At 33.7% G+C, this 21441-nt stretch overlaps 1 protein-coding gene across 1 annotated transcript; it reads left to right on the forward strand.

The window, feature by feature from the left end:
- The first annotated feature begins 15862 nt into the window (after positions 1-15862).
- Positions 15863-21371, forward strand: NRT1.5 (nitrate transporter 1.5). Its single transcript, XM_086256072.1, has 5 exons — positions 15863-15971; positions 16277-16391; positions 18870-19087; positions 19219-19781; positions 20088-21371. The coding sequence occupies exons 1-5, from the start codon at positions 15945-15947 to the stop codon at positions 20956-20958; spliced, it is 1794 nt and encodes a 597-aa protein (XP_086112198.1). The 5' UTR covers positions 15863-15944; the 3' UTR covers positions 20959-21371.
- The last annotated feature ends 70 nt before the right edge of the window (positions 21372-21441 follow it).

The raw sequence follows: 21441 nt of genomic DNA on the forward strand, positions 1-21441 counted from the left end.
TTTGAATAGATTGATAATACCACATTAGCATGTTACATGGTGTTGTAGTCACTTGAAAGATTTATCAGTACATGGTTACAAGCTTTTTTTCTATTTAAATTCGCAAAATTTGTTTACCAAATTATATGATATATATATTTTTTATAAGACATTGAATGTGATACTTAATAAAAAATAAAAAAAAAGATCGAGGTTTTAGAATTAAAAATAGATTTAAATATTAAAAAAATGAAGATAAATGTCCCAACAGTGAACTTTTTTTTTTTTTTTTTATAAAAATTAGTGAATAAAATTTGGTAAACATATATATTAATAATATATTCCTATTTAGGTTAATAATAGTAGCAATGGATGGATGAAGCTAAGCCCTCATAGGCTCATAATATTTGTGGATCCAACTTAATGAAAACACGATAGAATTATTAGGTTAGGCTTCCTAGTGGCTTCGCCGGCCATGCCATCATTAATTACCAAACAAGTCATAATCTTAATGATTAATTCCTTTATGATCTCATCCATATATATGTTACAAATAAGACACAACCCATCACAAGAAACAAGAAATCTGATAATCTGTTGGTGGAATTTGGACCATATATTGAGCTCTTGGACAAAACTCATATGCGTATTCAAATTGATTGATAAGTGAATTCAAGGATGGAGACAGCTAGCTAATAGCACTACTAGCTATAACAGCAGCGAGCTACAAACTCAACTGTAAGTAGTGGTGAAAACAGGAGATCAAGAAGAAGGCTGAGAGAATCAATGGCGGCAGGAGAAGAATTGCCCCCTCGGTTGGGGCACACTACAGGTGCAACCAATGGGTTTGTAGCAGTGTGCTTGTAAACATGGACTAGACTAAAAAAACAGGTCATTGTCTCCCCCATTAGTCTTGTTGCTGATGTTGATGTTGGCCTGGGGGCATATATGCACCAAAGCCTAGTTGGGCTGCATATATCACAATAGACTCATTTAATTTCCTTTCGAATTTTGATTTGCAAAATCATGTTTTAAATTAATCGGGTTAAATTTTATTTTTGATTCATGTAGTTTGGGTTAAATTTTTTATTTTTATTTTTATTTTATTTCTAATTGTTGCGCTTATGGTTTTATACTTCACAATTTGTTGAGATTTTGGTCATGTTTTATACAAACTGTTGTGATTTAATTTGGTCCTATATTTTTCAAACCATTAGCAATTCTGGATCGGATATAATAACTTAATGGACATAAATACTAGTATGTCATTAAATTACAACAATTTATAAAATATGATAAAAATCAAAATAATTAAAACTATACGAATGAAAATGGAACTTGATCGGCCGTATAGGAACTACCTGTAACACTACGTTGTTTTATCGATCTAAAAGAAATTAATAATGAGATTCAATATAAGTTTAGATATGATACAAGAAACACCATGAGATCATTTGAGAAATAAAATTTTAGAAGTACCTTTATCATTATATATCAAGTTTAAGGTGTTGCACCCAATAAATATTTGATTAATTTAACGACAACACTAATAATTACTTGTTGAAAATAAATATGATTCTGAGCATATTTAAAATACAAATAACTCAATAATAATAAAATACTGTTACAACATTTGCGATGTCCAAAATTTTGAGACTACAGTTCGGTACATCACGAAGCTTTTAAGCTGTTGCATCAAAGTGGATATTCGATTATTGTGGTAACGATGCTGACGTTTTCTCTCTGAAAACGAATTAAGTGGGATCCGACTCGCAAAAGCAGACCTCAGATTTAATAAACCACAAGAAATGCAGCAATTGGAAACATACGATAAGCCAATCTCTGTATTTTAAAAACACTATCGCTACTTTTTGTAGTAGGCTAGTGTATGCTTGCGTAAGACAAATCCAAATTACATGTAATGCACACAGATACAGGATCTTCTTATAAATGGGTGTGTGTTATATTTTGCTGTTGATAAGTCAGTGCATTGACACAATACGAGCCATTACGTCTCACACTCAAATTAAGTTAGGTATATGATCATCATATGTATCAAAACTATCAATCAATCTATCAATCAATATTACAATATATATATGTGTGACAAAGCCAATATTGGAAAATGTAAACTTTGACAACTTGAAGTTTCACCTACTAACTTTGCCTTAATTAAAATCTCTGATTTCCATGCATGAATATTGTAGAGCTGGCTAGTTAGCTGGTTAAGTGTTGCAAATACCATAAATGGTTAAATTGCCAAAATGGCACGCCAAATTTTGGACCAAAGTGAGTTTGCTTACCTGGAATTAATATGTAATGCCAGCTGTGGTATCCCACACATATTGTATGAATGGTCTTTTCTTTAATTTGTTCCTTTCAATTCGTTCTAGAAGATGCAGAAGTTTATGTCATGCTTAATAGTTGTATTCCTCTATAACAAACTTTAATGTTTCCTCTCTCTATAACTTTTCTTTAACTTTTATTAGATGAAGAAGTTACAGCTGAACGAGAAAGACGAGAGTCAAACTCTCAACAGTGAGAATTTGTGCGAGAGCTGGATAAATGTTCTACGTAAGTTCCAACATGCAGTGAAGTTTAAAGAAATTAATTAATTAGAAATAATATGTTGAACATGGCCAAAAAAAAAAAAAGAAATATTATGATGGCCAAAAAAAAGAATGGAAATTAAGGCTGCTTTTAATAATTTTCTGTTATGATTTGTACAATTGACTGTGAACTAAGGATTTCCAATGAACTAATTAATTGGTGCCCGACAAAGTTGTGCGAGCTTGAATTGACTGTACAAATGAAGTAGACAGAAAAAAAAAATACTAGAAATTGGTAAGTCGATTTGATTAGGCTCTTCGATCTTGTTTGAGCAAAGGGAAATTAAGTTAGGAAAAACACTGCACAAAGAGGATGTATCTTTCTGAAAAATATTTTAGACTAAATTTAAATTTTAGTCTTGTAGTTTGGATCAAGTTTTACTTTCGTTCTTATATTTTTAATTTTTTTTAATTTTGGTCATATACTTACAAGCCATTGCAATTCAAGGATAGTTCGTATTCCTGTCAATCAAGTCGTTAAATTCATCCTTAAATTGCTAACGGTTTGTAAGTACAAGACCAAAATCGTAACAAGTTTGTAAAGTACATGACCGGCCAACATCACAATAGTTCGAAAAGTACATGACCAAAATCGCAACATATTTGACAACTTAATTAATAGATGAAAATTTTAACATGTTCTTAAATTGCAACAATTTGTAAAATACATAACTAAAATTAAAATAATAAAAAATAAAATGATGAAAATGAAATTTGACTCAAACCGCAAAGACAAAAAGTAAAATTGAGCAGATATTTTATTTGAAGTAATACATAATTAATCTGGAAAAGATAATGCATGTATACTTTGTTACAATGATTTTGCTACTAATTATATATTAATTTCATTCTTCATATTAAAAAAAAAATTAATTTCATTCTTATAATGAGCATAATGTGAATGTTACTCCTAAATTATTGTTGTGATGGTTTATTAGGACCTCGCGTTGTCCCCTTTTATAGTATAACACATTAAATGAACGAAGGTCAAATTACCTTTGTGGTCATTGTAGTTTGGGCCATGTTCTACTAAGGTATTTATAGTTTTAATTGTGCCAATTTTGTTTCTATAGTTTTCTAACTGTTTCAATTCAAGAACACATTCTTAACACCGCCGATTTGTTCGACAAAAATAACACGTAATGCACAAAATATGAGTACTTTAGACTTTTAGGGTGATTTAGCTCCATTAACACTATCTAAGACACCTCAACTTGTGCACTAACTGTGTTATTTTTGTCAACCAAATAAGAGGATTACGGATGTGTTCTCAAGCTACAATCATTAACAAATTATTTGGTTCGCGTATTGAAGTTTTGTGGAAATCAATTCATATATATGCATTTTCTATGGGGAAGGGAATACAAGATTCACCTTCTTATATTTGGTAATTCTAGGAAAGTAACTATGAAATATCTTTTTATTTTTATTCCCATGTTTGTTATGTGCAGGAATACGAAACAAAAATTATTCAGCTTTTCTATTATACCTTTATTTATTATATATAATGATTTTAAAGTTCATTTTATAGTCTTTAATGATAAATAAATTCACCTAAAAAGTTATAATGACAAATAGGTCCACTTTTTTACAAATAAAATCATGTGATAACATGCTCCGTGTTTTTTTTTTTTTTTGTGTCAAGCGCTCGCCACCCTGCCGAGCCCTCGACATCTGTTTTTTTTTTTTTTTTTTAAACTAGGAAGATTGTCACTGTCAAACAGTGGCAATTAATGCGGGCGGATGTGACTCCATAAGCTTAAATTTTGTGTTTTATATTGGTTTCATTAGTTTTTGACATGTTCATGTAAAAAAATATATAAAGTATATCTATAGTTATTATTTTTATGCAATTTCAAATAGCCACTATTGTGTAGTGGAAATTATTGCCACTATTGGACAGTGGCTATTGCCGAGCACTCGGTAAACAATGTCGAGCATTTCATTAAAGTTGACCAGCCTGTCACCAGTTTTTTGAGGGTGGGTAGGCCTGTCCTTCTATTTTCTAAACTAGTTTTTTTTTTTTTTTTTAAAAAGCCCTATTTATTATATATATATATATTAGATAATGATATATAATATAATTGTTATTTTCAATTGTTAGCGGGGGCAATTTGGTGTTAGATTACAATGGGAAAGCTAGGAAATTGAAACCTAAGTTGGGTGGAGGGTTCATTTTTCCCCTTTTGGGGCATCACTTTCCCATATATGAAGCATGAATCTTTTTTTCCAAGGTTGCATTTACAATCATGGGAATAAATTATTTTCTCATTTCTCAAGCCTTAAACCTGTGAACCCAAGGAGGCCTAAGGGTAAATTTGACACAATTGAAACTATAAGAACCTTAGTCGGACTTGGTTCAAAACACATAGATCACAAACATAATTAATCCAAAAAATAAGTTAATAATTAGTGTGATGAGCAAAATATTCAATAGTGACATTTTTGAACCACGACAAGAAATTGAGATATTGTATGAAGTTAAGATAAGTCACATCTTGGGCCTTAAGAATAGTCTCAACTAAATGCTTTTTAATCAACACTTTGTACATTGTTTAATTATTAGCCATTGTAGTCGACTACCTTATTAGTTAGTTGATCTAAACTACATCAGCTCATGTGCACTGAGTAACTTCTGTAGTTTCTTAGAAAAATGGCTTAGCAGATTGAGAATTTTCAATTAAAAGTCGCTTCACTTTCGGTCAGGGATAATTAATGAGTGTGATAAACAAATAGTGATAGTTTTGAGTCACGAACAAAAAATTAAGATGTATCTGATCATAAGATAAGTTATGTTTCCAACCTTAGTATGAGTAGAGATATACATCGGGCCAAGCCGGTCATAGTCCGGCACGGGCACAACTCATTTAAAGTTGGTCTGGTTTGACCTAGCCCGTCATTAAGTGGGCCAGGTCGAGCCCGGTCCGTACTTATGGGTCGGCCTTTTTATATTAGTTTCTCAATTATTTTTTTAAAATTTAAAGACTAATTTTTGGTTCTATGAATAAAAATATTTCCCAAAATCTAAATATAATTATATATTTAATTACAAACTTTATTTCTTATTAATTGTTATTTTTTAAATTTATATTGATATTGTTAATTAATTTTAAAAATTAAGTTTTTGACTTATTAAATTATAATATAAAATAAAATAATTAATCGGGCTAGCCCGAACTCGACACAACCCGTTATGGGATAAGTTATGGGCCGAGCTGGGCTTAAAGTTTAAAATAATAGACTCGGTTTAGCCCAACCCAATTAATAAATGGGCCAGCCCGAGCACAACATGAAGCACGAATGACAATATTGTCTATAACTTGTTGTAATGTCATAATCATTTTTATTGAGAAACTTCCACTTGGAGCAGCACCCCATACAAATTGATTCGACGAGTGGAAGTATTGTTTGTAGCTTGTTGTAATGTCGTAGCCGTTTATATTGAGAAACTGGAGCAGGACCGTAAATAAAATGATAATGATCCTTTATAGGATTAATTGTCAAAGTCCAAAAAAAATGGCTATGAGCGATATAATCAGCAACTTTTTTTTGTAAGATGTTTGCATGTTAGTGGGACAAAAACAAAATCAATTAAAGGAAATAGTAATATCTAATTATGTGTCTAAAATAAAATTGACATTAGGGGCGCAACTTGGGCGAGTTAGAAGGCAAACCAACCCACGTACAACCCACACTTTACAATTCGGGCTCTAGTTCAGTCGATCGGGTTGGGAATTATTGAACCTAGCTCTAACCCATGAAATATATGATTAGGTTCGGGTTGGTCTCGAATTGTCCGAATTGATAAGATTGTGCTCTGTACAAGTGAGCTAATCGATCTAATCCTAATCAGTAAGCTTAATTGTGTAAATTCAACCCAATTTCTTTATATTATATAATGTATAAAGAAATTGGGTTGAATAATTGAATAGGGGTTTGGGCACGAATTGGATTTTGGCTCTTTTTTTTGTTTTTTTTTGGCCACTGCTCTTTTTAACTTGTCTATTAGGTTTTAAATCCAAGTTGAGTTCCGACGGGTTCGGGTTAGCCCAATCAAATTGCACCCCTACGTCTAATTATAAATGATCCATCGAATTCCTTATGATTTCCCTTCGTTCTTTGTTTCTTTCATAGTGTACAGCCTGTACAAATAATACCAGTATCACCAAAAGTAAATTAGTCAATTGGCATTGAATTGTCAATATTTACAACAGTATAAATATCACTAACTGCATGTAATTCTTTCCCATAATTATCACTTTACCAAAAAAAAAAAAAATCCCATAGAGTTTTAAAGTTATATTGGTTTAAAATAATAGAATAACCAAATTAATTCTAAAATGCTATTCCTATCTGAAGTGCATGCAGATATGATTCATCATTGCTTGATCGAGGACTTAAGAAAGCCAAGATAATTCGCAATAATTAAGGTGCCATATATCCCTAGCTAACTGTTGGGAGATCCTTATTCTATATATGTAAGGCAGTTGTCTCCTCATCAAGTAAGGTGTCTCTAATTATTTGCATTATTGAAGTCTTTTTCAATGATTCTGCATGCCCTACTTCTTCACAACCTAGTCTGCCACATTTAATCACCAGGAAAATTAATCAGAAGTTGAAAGAACACTTGAGATGTTTGGTAATGTAGAACTTCCTGAATTCCTTTTTCTCGATCACTTCTGATCAGCTATCAATATGTGATAAATATATTATATATATATATATATACCAAAAAAAGTAATACTGCAACAAATCAAATTCTAAAATATAGATCCCAACTAATTAATCATGGTGAAGTGTTTCAAACTTTCAATTTTTCCTCACATGGAACAACACTAAACTTGATTTAATTTTATAAATAAAATATTGTCATATCATTTGTCACATGGTAATTGAAATGTAAGTAAACTTTGTAAATCTCTAACATGCAGTCATTATATAACATCTAATTACTTTTTGACCTTTACATGTCGATAGATTCATATTTCTACTATTATAGTATAATTCTTTTTACTATTAAATATAGTGGTATGTCATTAAATGGTTGTAAGAAATGGCTCCAAAACTTTTGGTGCATCTCATGTTATTTTCTGACGTAGAGTAATGATTTTGGGTATTTTGTATTGTTTATCATATTATTTAAATTTTGGGGAAAGTCTCAGTTAAACTAAAAATGACACCATATATTCTTGCTGTCATACACGAGTACATCAAGTACATAAAAGAGCAAATCAATACAGCTAGCAGATTGATCTTTTTCTTGTTTCCAACGTGCATGGAGAAACATTGGCCATGAAATACTATTATTGAAGAAATTTGTATGATTTACAAGAGCTAAGTACACAAGAATTTAAGCATCTTTCCCCTTAAAAAAACCCAATGTGATATAAAAGGAAGCTTTTTTTGTTTGGTCGAAAAAAGGAGGCATATATATTAATTCGTAGTTGAAGAAAGAAAAAAGAGAGAGAGGGCATATTAACTGACATAAGTATAATTCCGTTCAATAATTTATATTATTCATCTCAAATCACTCATTCATTATATATAGAATATGTTTGGACTATAAAGTATCTTTTGTATTAATACCCCCTATTAACGAAAATATGTATAAATTAAAGGCATATTTCTTGTGTGTAAGAGAATGTCTTAGCATTGTGGCATAAAGTAATTTTTTGTATCAATAAAAAAAGTGTATTATTTGCACAAAATATTCCAACATTCACTTAAAAGACATGCCACCAAATCTCCCTTAAAAGGAATGTGAACTCTTGTGTAATTGATGAACTGTGCATATAATTAAGGAATCTTATCCTCTAGCTATATATGTAATAATTGAGCAGCAAAGTCAAGATGTTAGATGCAAATCTCTAAGACATAGGACATATATATATATCATATGTTCAGAATAATGGTATATCTAATTAGAATACTAAATCACAAGCTAATTCACTGCACAAACAACACTGGGATTGATTCTAACTTATTGAAATAGGATAATGTCAAGTTGCGCAAAGACATCATCCATTGCAATACGAAAAATTAATCAAAGAAAAAGTGTGGTAGCGTATGAAGATAATCACTTAAAAAAATGGGAAAGAAAATTTATTTGTGTAAATTTTCCAGGAAAAATGGAGATTATCAGCAGTATAAGTAGCATCAAATTAGGAATACGTTACGAAAAAAAGAGTCAATACTTTTTCAAATACTGTATTCTAGAAAATCATTAAGGGAGTCTGTCAAATCTGCCTATATTCAACCAATTACCAAATGTATAACAGACAATGCCATATCAGAGGCATAACTTATATTCTTTATTTTTTTTTTTTCCTACAGCAACCTAATAGTTTTTAGGGACCTGGATCCTCTGCCAGGCAAAATATACCAGACTTGTATCCAATTTTTAATCTCAACCCTTGATTCAAGTTTGATGGCTGAGATCTTGCCATATCAACAAATCCTCTTTTTTCATAAAATAATAGGCCAAAATAATATTGAAAAGATTTAAAAAAAAAACCACCATTAGCCCACCGCACCTACCGCATCACCCACTCCTCCGGCTCTCCCGACCACCCTCCCTAGTCCCTACCTCCTACCCTTTTTTTCTCTCTCTCTTCTTTTCTCTCCCTTTGCACTCTCTTTCCTTTTCTCTCTCTCTTCCTTCCAAATCGGAGTCCCGAAGTCCGACGCAGAGGTGATGGTGCAGCGGTGGCTAGGGCTTCTTTCTTGTTGAAGTTCATCATCACACCATGCCCACAAAAATTCAGAACTTTGAGCAGCAAATTCTGGATATGATTCAAGAGGGAGAGTGTGGGAAGAAGTGGGTTTCAGACTTGGGGGCTTTGCTTACACCACCGTCATTATGCCGAGAGAGTTGAGAGGAGAGAAGGGAAGAGGGAAAAAATGGGAGGAGGTGGGGACTGTGGAGGGTGGTGCGGTGGGAGAGGAGGGTGGTCCGATGGTGACGTGGAATGGGAGAGGAGGTAGGGAGGGTGGTCGGGAGGAAATAAGGAGAGGGAGGTGGCGGTGGGGTGGGTCTGGGCAGTGTACTGGTGTTTTTCTTTAATTTTTTAATTTTTAAGTTTTTAATATTAATTTGGGGAAAATTAGTTTGGTGATGTGGCAACATCTCAACTATAGAAGAAAACTTAAGGGTTTGGATTAAAAGTCTAGTACCAGTCTGGTATATTTTGCCCGGCAGAGGATGAGGTCCGTTTTTAGGTATGTCTATATAATAAAAAAAACTGTTTGCCGATCGAAAAAAAAAAATTTTAAATTGCGGATTTATACTTTATTAATAGGGCTTATACGAGGGACAACATATTTAAAAATTGAATTTATTTTAAAGAATTATTAATTTTATAATCGTGTTAAATTCAACAATTAAATGTTGTCTCTCACTTCTCTTTTATAAGAGTCAAACTCTTATTGTTAGAGCATACTTCTTCACATCCATGAGCGTCTCTTGTCTTCTTCTTTTCATTAGTTTTAAAATTATGGATTTATAGTTAAGTAAATGAGCACTTAATTTTAGGGCTTTTTTACTCAAATATCACCTCAACTATAGGGGGTGTACTCAAATACCACCCAAATTTTTTATTTTTTATTTGTTAATTTACCATCTGACCTTTCACATATTGGCCAATCTACCACCTATCGTCATTTCAATTAAATTTTCTGTTTATTTTAAGGGTATTTATGTCAATTCATATGATAAAAGCATTTGAAATATTGAAAAAAAAATTCTAATTAAACCCACTAGAAAAATAAAAGACTTTAAGGGTATTTCATTTTTCTATTTTTTAGTTTTTAAGTTTTTTTATAATTATATTTTAAAAATAGTTTTTAAAATAATATTATTATTTTTATTGTATTCATGGACAAAATAGGAAGTTTGGGAAATTTTTTGATGATTTAACAGAAAAATGGATATTAGGTAGCAAATTGGCACATATTAATAACTTCAGGTGATAAATTGGCAAAAAAAAAAGTTTGGGTGGTATGAGAGCACACCCCTTATAATCCAGGTGGTATTTTGGTAAAGAAGCCTAATTTTAGTAACCAAAAGAAGCACTTATTTTCAAGTAAATAAGAGTCTAATTGTCATCCTCCATACACAGAGCATCTCTTGCATTCTTCTTAGTTTTAAAATTGCTGGTTTAATTAATTTATAGCTCATTAAAAGAGCACTTATTTTCTATAAACTAGAAGAGCACTTCTTTTCACATGCACATCATCATCCTCCATACACGAGCGTCTCTTGCCATCTTCTTCTTAGGTTTAAAATTGCGGGTATTTCGTCAAAAGAGCACTAATTTTTTGTAACCAAAACAAGCACTTACTTTCACGTACGCTGGAGTCTAATTATGATCCTACTTCTTATCAGTCTTAATATTGTGGGTTTTATAATTCTTTAAAAGAACACTTATTTTCATGCAAAAAAGAATTTGAATCTCGTTCTCCATGCATGAGCATTTCTTGCTTTCATTTTCTTCCCAATCTTAAAATTGTGGTTTTAAAGTTAATTAAAAAAGCACTTATTTTCATATACATGAGAATTTGATTCACATCCTCCATCTACACGAGCCTCTCTCGCCCTCTTCTTCTCTATCTTAAAATTATAATGAGTTCTATAGTTCATTAAAAGAGCACTTATTTTCATGTACACAATAGTTTGATTCTCGTCTTCCATACATTTGCACCTCACATCGTCATCTTCTTCTCAATCTTAAAATTATGGGTTTTATAGTTCATTAAACGTGCATTTATTCTAACATACACATGAGTCTAATTCTTGTCCTCGATACACAACATCTTTCGTCGTCATCTTCTTCCAAATCTTAAAATTGTGGGTTTTATAGTTCATTAAAAGAGCACTTTTTTCATGTATACAAGAGTTTGATTTCATCCTCCATACATGAGTGTCTCTCATTGTCACACCTCAACCCTAAATAAAACCTAATAACTCGGAGTGAAGTGTGACTTACGTGCTAATCGCAGATTAATAAAATTATTTCTACAATTAAGACGCGAAAAGAAAGGAAAATAAAATAAAATAGAATAATTTAAGAGACTAATTAAAATAAGTATGAAAATAAACTTTATTTAGCAAACTACTATTCCAAGAGTACCACACCAGATGTTCATCTTCTTAGGTATTACAATTTATTGATAATAAAACAAAACATGACATTCCAGAAAATTCTCTAAATTTCACTTGAGTATTCCACATCATCGGTCATATTCTCGTCACCTGCACAATCTATTATGGTCTGAGCTTTTAAGGCTCAGTAGGGTATAATGATCTCTAATGGTCAGTTATCACATTTAATCAATGTCTCAGTAAAAGAAAACACGGATAATGATTACAGTTATATGCAATAAAAATGCATGTACTTACTCTTTAACTATTCTCGTTGACACATACCAAGACAAACAGGCTTATACGTCCCACACCGTGCATCTTACCACTGTGGCTCTGAATGTCCTATGTATGAGCCAACATATGTCTGTCCCTTAAACCTAAATATTTTGAATATTATTATTTTCACTTTTCCTTCAACCATTCTTCCACAAATCATAAAATCATCAAGGATATCCCTTTTCCTCTTGGTGTCTCTAATAATCACGAGATTAGCAAAGACATCCCATTTCCCGTTGGTGTCTCCAATAATAGTTTATTCACACTATTTACCACCGCACTTTCCTCATGCACTTATGATTATGCATGCAAAGATGATCAATGCATGTGTACATAGATTAAATTGTACATGAATGATAATCTAATCTTATATAATTTGAGTATGTCACAGACTTAAGAAATTTCACAGTGCACACTCACGGTATCAATAATAGCAAGATTAATAATAACAGTTTATACACTAATATAATGGACTTGATATATTTAATAAAGAAATATCATCACAAGAAAAGAAACCACACAATATGACACAAAGATTAATTGTAATATAGTCCAATCATTGGGGAATGAAAATCCTACGTTAATTTCTTGAGCATGTGTTCCTTTTCGGTTCGTTCCTACGTGCTCGGGTCTAAAGTTTTTTTTAAAAGTATAGTTTAGATATAAATTAATTAAATTTACATTTATCTCACACTCTCCTTAAGGTCTCTCGCCCTTAAAAAATCATTGGAGAATAGAAGTCATACCTTAAAAAGTTTTAGACTCGAGCACGTAGGAACAGACCGAGAAAGAACCCGTGCTCAAGAAATTAAGGTACGTAGGATTTCTATTCTCCAATGATTAGACTATATTACCATTAATTTTTGTGTCATATTGTGTGATTTATAGTTCATTTAAGAGAGCATTTACTTCACATACATGAGAGTTTGATTTTGGTTATCTATACACTAGCATTTATCATGGTCATCTTGTGGGTTCTATAATTAACTAAAAAAGCACTTATTTTCACATACACGAGAACATCTCATGCCGTCATCTTGTTCCCAATTTTAAAATTGTGGGTTGTGTAGTTCATTAGAAAAGCACTTATTTCACATACATGAGAGTCTTATTCTCATCCTCCATATATGAGCATTTCCCGTAGTCATCTTCTTCTTAATCCTAACTTGTGGGTTTTGTAGTTCATTAAAATAGCACTTATTTTCACGTACACGAGAGTCTGATTCTCATCGTCCATACAAGAGCTTCTCCGCTATCATCTTCTTCCCGATCTTAAAATTTCAGGTTTTATAGTTAATTAAAAGAGCACTTTTTTTCACGTACATAAGAGTTTGATTCTCGTCCTCCATACAAAGAGCTCTTCTTGATCTTATTTTTATAGTTCATTAAAAAAAACGTATCTCTGCGTACACGATAGTTTAACTCGTGTTGTTATCTTCTTCCCAATCATGAAATTTTGGGTTTTAAAGTTTTTAAAAGAGCACTTATTTTCATGTACACTAGAGTATGATTCTCGTCTTTCATAGACAAGCATCTCCTGTGGTCAATCATCTTTTTCCAATTTTTCTTTTTTCCCAGATCTTCTTCCCAATCTTAAAATTTATGGTTTATTAGAAGAGCACTTATTTTCACGTACACGAGAGTCGAATTATCATCCTCCATACACGAATCATCTCACCGTTTTCTTCACGATCTTAATTGTGAGTTTTATTGCTCATTGAATGGGCTCTTTTTTTCATGTATACAATACTCTAATTCTCATTCTCCATACAAACCATCTCTCGCGGTCATCATGTTCCCAATCTTGAAATTGTGGGCTTTATAGCTCATTAAATAGCACTTATATTCCCATAGACAAGAGTCAAATTGTTGTTCTCCATGTACAAGCATCACCCGCTGTCATTTTCTTCCCAATCTCAAAATTGTGGGTTTTAGTTCATTAAAAAAGCACTTAATATTTTCACGTACAAAATAGTCTTATTCTCGTCACTCATATCTTGCGTTGTAAGAGCATTATTTTTACATACACGTGAGTCTGATCTCCATATACGAGCATCTCTCATCATCATTTACTTCTCAATCTTAAAATTATGGGTTTTATAGTTCACTAAAAGAGCGCTTATTTTCATGTATATGAAAGTTTGATTCTCATCCTCCATACACGAGCGTCTCTCGCCCTCTACTTCTTGTTCTTAAAAATTGTGAGTTTATAATTCACTAAAAGAGCACTTATTTTCGCCTACATGATAGTCTAATTTTCATGCTCCATAAATGAGCATCTTCCGCCGCCATCTTTTTCCTAATCTTAAAATTGTAGGTTTTATAGTTCATTAAAAGAGTACTTATTTTCATGTACATGAGAGTTTGGCCGGTTCTCGTCCTCCCGTCATGATCTTCTTCCCAATCTTAAAATTGTGGGTTTTATAGTTCATTAACATGTGGTTGGTGGCAAATGGTTTGCACATATGTCAAAGGGGGTCATCAATGGTGACGAGCATGTCCTTCCGTCATTTTTTTCCCAATCTTGGAATTATGGGTTTTATATATTCATTAAAAGATTGAGCACTTAAAGCACGTATGCGGAAGTTTGAGTCTCGTTCTCTTTACACAAGCACCACCCACGGTCATCTTCTTCTCGATCTTGAAATTGCGGGTTTTATATATAATTTATTAAAAGAGCACTTAATTCACGTACGCGAGAGTCTGATTCTCGATTGTCCTCCATACACGAGTATTATCCACGGTCATCTTCTTCTTCATCTTGAATTTGTGGGTTTTATATATATATATATAGCTCATGGAGCAATTATTTTCGTTTACATGAGAGTGTTATTCTTATCTCATATCGCCATTATTTTTTTGTTCAATCTTAAAATTGTAGGTTTTGTAGTTCATTAAAGGCTTATTTACACCATTGCCCCCTGTGAGATACACTTTTTTTCACTTTGTCCCCTGAAACTTAAATCTTCTCAGTTTGCTACCTAAACTTCACACAGTTGTTGCAAAAGACCCTATGCCGTCAACTCTGTCAATTTTTCCGTTAAAATAGCTGACGTGGCACCTATATGGCATGAGTGAGATCCTTTTCTAGTTATGTAAGATCCATGTGAACAAAAAAAATTATAAAAAATTGACATGGATCTTATTATTTTTTAGTTTAAAAATTTTTTTTTATTTTTTTTTTGTTCACATGGATCTTACATAACTAAAAAAGGGTCTCACTCATGCCATATAGGTGCCACGTCAGTTATTTTAACGGAAAAATTGACAGAGTTGACGGCATAGGGTCTTTTGCAACAACTGTGTAAAGTTCAGGTGGCAAACTGAGAGGATTTAAGTTTCAGGGGGCAAAGTGAAAAAAAGTGTATCTCACAGGAGGCAATGGTGTGAATAAGCTTTCATTAAAAAGTGAACTTATTTTCCACACACAAGAATCTAATTCTCATCATCCTCTTTTCAATTTAAACTAAAGAAAGAAAAAAGAAAAACAATAACAAAATCTAATTCTCCACTTCTACTTTTTTTTTTTTTTTTTTGCCTTTTTCACAGCTGTATCTGGGATTCTAACTGAAATATTGAGTTTTAGAAAGTTGACAAACGTGCAATTACCACTACAGAATACAACACCACATCCACATCACTCCTCGAATCTGTTTCTCAATCCTTTTTTTTTTTTTTCTTTTTTGTTATTGCACCCTGCAAAAAATAAAGAATAAAAAGAAAATGGATGATTTTGTCATGTGGGTGACCCCACTTTCTTCACTAAAATCTCCACCGTCAATTACTCAATTGTCCTCTCCCTTCCCTTATATAATAACTCGTCTCCCCTTCTTTCTTTGCCCAAGTAACTCTTTGTATCGTTTGCCTTTCACCACCTTAATTCCTCTGTCTCATCCTCTGCACTACCATTGCAAATTTCTCACTCTTCAACATCACCAATGGCTTGCTTAGAGGTCTGCAAGGAGGTGAGCAAAAGCTACAATGCCCTCCCCCCCCCCCCCCCCTCTCTCTCTCTCTCTCTCTCTCTCTCTCTCTCTCTCTCCAAATATTAATTTACTTTTTATATGATAAATTCTGTAGGGAGTTATTTGCACACTATGTACATGATTTGTTTTTAATTTCCTCAAGCAATATTTGCACCAACATGCATTCTTGGAAAATGGCACCACTGATCATGTGTGATGATCATAGCAGTACTAAAACTAGTTACTATGATAAATTTTTATTAATATTTTCCATTTTTTTTCTAAAAATTTATTGTCATCATCAGGGCAAGTTCAAAGACGATCAAGAAGCAAGCACTCTTGATGGTACAGTTGATCTGAAAGGCCACCCTGCAATCAGAGCCAAATCTGGAAGATGGGTTGCTGGAATTATCATACTTGGTAAGCTAGCTAACTCCAAATTACCAAATTAGCCATCCCTTTGAAACAATTTTTGGATAAAATTTCAAACAAAAAAAAAAAACATTAATTTCTTGGGTTTTTTGGTCTTTTAAGATTGTTTATATGAAAGCCCACCCTGAAGAGGTGCCTGAATTATATATATAATACTAGAAAACCACTCTTGATCACACCTTCAAAAGCTCATACAAAAATTAAGTACTTCATTAAATTGTCACTTTCAATTGGTCCTCTGTTTTTTTTTTTTTTGCTTACAAGGGCTCCTAGTCTTATGGATGCCATACATATATGATGGGGCTTATTTTTGTATCCTTGTTGCTTTTTATTGCTTGGGGTAGGTGGCTGTTCCAAAGAACATTCAAGAACTTTTGAAAGAAATTAAGAGATACATACAGCGGCTAGCTGTAGTGTATTATCTTATCTGAAATGAAAAGTGCTTGTAATTTTATAGAATAAGATAAGTAGTTACAACTTACAAGGACAGATCCAAGAGTTTTTGGAGAAGTGATTTCAAATATAAGTCATAAAAATAAGTGAAAGGGAAAAAGACAATATAAGTTAAGGGAGTGGTAACATCTGGCACTGATAACCAAAAGCAAGTGTTGCAAACTTGTTGCATGCTGGGCTTTCGCCAGCTAAAAACCACCACATTATTTTAGAGAGAGAAATTAAGAGACATTTAGAGAGAGAGAGCTTGAAAAGAGAGAGACAGAGAGAGAGCCCCTTGGGCTGAGTATTACTACTTTCATTGTCAGAACTTGGAAACTAGACGACATGACTAGCGAATTGAGAGAGGGAGTGAAGCCGTGAAGGTGAGGAAAGCATGCATTCAAAGTAATACGTGCCAGACACGTAATCAGGGTCTTGATTTTGCATGACGTGGGTTCTTGCCACGTGTCTTTCTTCAAAATTACGTTACAAAAGATTTTAAAGAAATTTTTTTAATAGAACCAAAGACACTTCCCACTTTCCCACATCCCACTCCGGCCTTCCCCAATCCCATTGTCTTCTTTAATTTCAGCAAAAGTTAGTGTCAATTTTCAGGGCCCAAAAAGTAGTATCAACTTTTGTCTATGTCATTTTCGGCCTATTTTAATTATTTTATTTAAACAAACTTTTAAATTTTAGATACCAATATAAATATTTTCTCAAAAAAAAAAAAAAAAGATACCAATATAAATATATAATTTTTTATTTTTTCATAATTTTTACTTTATTTTAAACTAACTATAATTTATGAAAACTTTTAAGTGTCTAGAATCTAGTTTTAATTGTCTTTGATTATTTCTGGGTTTATGATGTCCTAGTTTCCACTAAAGTTTCGTAATTTAGGTAACTATATAATTGTTTAAAGCATGACTGTAAATTCAAATAACTTAGTCATACCCCACAAACCAGCCATCAGTTTGGGCCAATTTTAGTGTTAAAAAACAACCAAGTTTTACATTTTTTTCAAAAGGAACCTTAATTTCCTCCAAAACTATTTGATAGAGGACACAATCACATTAATTTTAGTATTGCAGAGATGAACCTAATTATGTGGCATGTTTTTTCAAGCATTTATATATATCTTATGGTGCTTTCTATCTCCGAGATTCGAGAAGGCCCTGTTTATGTATTCCTCTGCTGTGCTTGTCAAGTTGCTAAATATATAGTTTGATTGCACATGTATGAATGCATGTTGATTGATTTTGCTTATTAATGACTGGCTGATCTTCTGGTGGAAGAGTCTGGTTTCAGTGAGATACGATTGCAACCGTTGGATTAATTATTTGAAGACGGGAAGATGGACCGACTATTAATAATTGGGACTATCTTGAACATGCTTCATAAATTCTAGTCATATATGGGTTTTGATTTTGTTCTCAAAATGGTTTTGGAAAACTTCTCTTTCCACTCTTCCTAATAATTGGGACATGTTGAACATGCTTGATTGATAAAAAGTCTTGGCATCTTCAATGCTTAGGATTTTGATTGCTTCCTTGCAACTCTGAAAACGATTTCTATGGTCACATACAGCCTGGGATAATATGTTAACCTAATTGGCTTCTGAAGTGTCATTTTCTCTAGTTTAGAAAGATCTTAAAGGAAAAAAACAAAAACAAAAACAAGAAAGAAATTTGTACTGAAGGTTACACAATACATGAAACTTCATCAAGTATACCTTTGCAATCTTTGGTTTTTAAATCTTGCTTAAGGATCGTAATCTGTGCGTGATTGTTTCACCCTATAAAAAAAAATGTTGTGTGTCTCATTTCACAAAACAAGAAAACCACACCCATTTCGGAATTTGTATAAATAAAGGTAGTTGGCTTAAGGAATGTTAGACAAACTCTTTGTATGTGTTTAAATCCACTTGGCTTTGAGTTTATTATGCATAATATTTGTTTGCTTGAAACTCCATACTTAATTTGCCAACCTTCTGACCCTATTCTTATTGTATTGTTCAATGAAAACCAGTGAACCAAGGTCTGGCTACCCTAGCATTCTTCGGAGTCGGGGTGAACCTGGTCTTATTCCTAACAAGGGTGTTACAGCAAAACAATGCAATGGCTGCTAACAACGTGAGCAAATGGACTGGAACTGTCTACATCTTCTCCCTTGTTGGTGCTTTCCTCAGTGATTCCTATTGGGGACGATACAAGACTTGTGCTATCTTTCAAATCATCTTTGTCATAGTGAGTATATAATGAGCTAGCTCTTTTTGCCTCTCTTCTTTTGCATCCCTAGACTATAAAGAATAACACCGAGGATGAGTTAGTTTTCTTTTCAATGCTTTGTTATAATGCCTATTTCCATTTGACCACAGGGTCTTGCATCATTGTCACTATCATCACAAGCCTTCTTGCTCAAGCCCAAAGGTTGTGGGAGCCAGGAAAATCCATGTGGGACTCATTCAAGCTTGCAAATTTGGTTATTCTACCTCTCCATCTACCTCATTGCCCTAGGAAATGGAGGGTACCAACCTAACATTGCAACATTTGGAGCTGATCAGTTTGATGAAGAGGACCACAAGGAGGGACACTCGAAGGTGGCATTTTTCAGCTACTTCTACCTGGCTTTGAACCTTGGTTCCCTTTTCTCCAACACCATATTGGGATACTTTGAGGATGAAGGAATTTGGGCTATCGGTTTCTGGGCGTCCACAGCATCTGCATTTGCAGCATTGGTCTTGTTTCTTATTGGGACTCCTAGGTACAGACACTTCAAGCCGAATGGCAACCCTCTAGAGAGGTTTTGCCAAGTCTTAGTTGCTGCAATGAAGAAATGCAATGTGGAGATGCCACCAGGTGGAGACGACTTATATCAGGAGGAGAAAAAGGAGTGTTCCATGAATAGCAACAGAAAGATACTCTACACCCATGGATTCAAGTAAGAGCAAAGCATAAACTCCTAATTCACTCCATGGTCTTAAAACTTTGCTAATCCCCTCAGTTTCTACCTCACTTTTATGGCTTTTGTTGGCACTACTATGAACTAGGGTACAATCTCACAATCCTGCTGAATTTTAGGCAACTTGAATTAACTTGGTTTTCTCATATTCAAGTTAATTTGGATGATAATTTGTTATTCCCAACCCAACCAACAAATATTAAGCCAAAGCCTGACAGATTTATAGCCAGTTTTTATGACTATTGAAATACAGAGCTAACTCAATCTCATCCACATAAACTGCAGGTTCTTGGACAGGGCAGCATACATTTCATCAAGAGATTTAGATTACCGGAAGCAGGGCCTTCACAGCCCATGGCGTCTCTGCCCGATCACACAAGTGGAAGAAGTCAAATGCATTTTAAGGCTACTTCCAATTTGGCTCTGCACCATTCTCTACTCAGTGGTTTTTACACAGATGGCTTCTCTCTTTGTGGAGCAAGGAGCTGCCATGAAAACTACTGTATCAAAGTTTCGAATCCCACCAGCAAGCATGTCTAGCTTCGACATCCTGAGTGTGGCAATTTTCATTTTCTTTTACCGGCGAATTCTTGACCCACTTGTAAGCAGAATTAAAAAATCGAGTTCTAAAGGACTTACTCAGCTTCAAAGAATGGGCATTGGCCTTATCATAGCAATCATCGCAATGGTTTCAGCTGGAATTGTGGAGTGCTATAGACTGAAGTATGCCAACAAAGAATGCACACACTGTGATGGCTCGAGCTCCTTAAGCATCTTCTGGCAAATACCCCAGTATGCATTCATAGGAGCTTCTGAAGTTTTCATGTATGTGGGTCAATTGGAGTTCTTCAATGCACAAGCACCAGATGGGCTGAAGAGCTTTGGAAGCGCCCTGTGCATGACATCTATCTCGCTGGGTAACTACGTTAGCAGCTTGCTCGTGAGCATGGTCATGAAGATCTCAACCGAGGATCACATGCCAGGATGGATCCCTGGAAACCTAAACAGAGGTCACCTAGATAGGTTTTTCTTCCTCTTAGCTGCCTTGACATCAATAGATTTGGTTGTCTACATTGCATGCGCCAAGTGGTACAAGTGTATCAAGTTGGAGGGAAGATTTGAAGAAAATGATGAAGCGGAAAACTTCAAAGTCTGATGGGTGCTGTAAAAATCAACCAGACATGTTAAAGCCTATGCTAGCAACTTATATTAAATAAGAAGAATGAGGTTGGCACAAAGTCAGCAGGCGTAAGAGATCCCCTTTTCTCACAAACTCTCTTACACTCGTCTCTCTGTATTTCTCTGTATGTGCAGCACCAACAGTGTACTTTTTCTGTCAAGGCTGGTTTGAGTTGAAGAGTGTTTGAAGAGGTGGGTAACTTTTGGGTTAGGTCTCGGATCTTCCCTCATTCTCATTTGTTTGTTTTATTGCTAGCCATAGGACTAACATGTGCTTCTAGAGAAATCTACTGTAATATGATGGGGCACTCTGTAAAGCTGTAGTACCATAATTATGTAAGAGTTTGAGAACTACTCTCTCCAACATTAATGGAAGAACCCCTTTAATCAGACTTAATTTGCATATTTCCTAACAGATTTTATCTATAGGAAACTAATGTGGCACCACAGAGATGCATCA

This window comes from Dryas octopetala, chromosome 9 (genome assembly GCF_963921425.1).
Source record: "Dryas octopetala chromosome 9, drDryOcto1.1, whole genome shotgun sequence".
Taxonomy (NCBI): Eukaryota; Viridiplantae; Streptophyta; class Magnoliopsida; order Rosales; family Rosaceae; genus Dryas; species Dryas octopetala.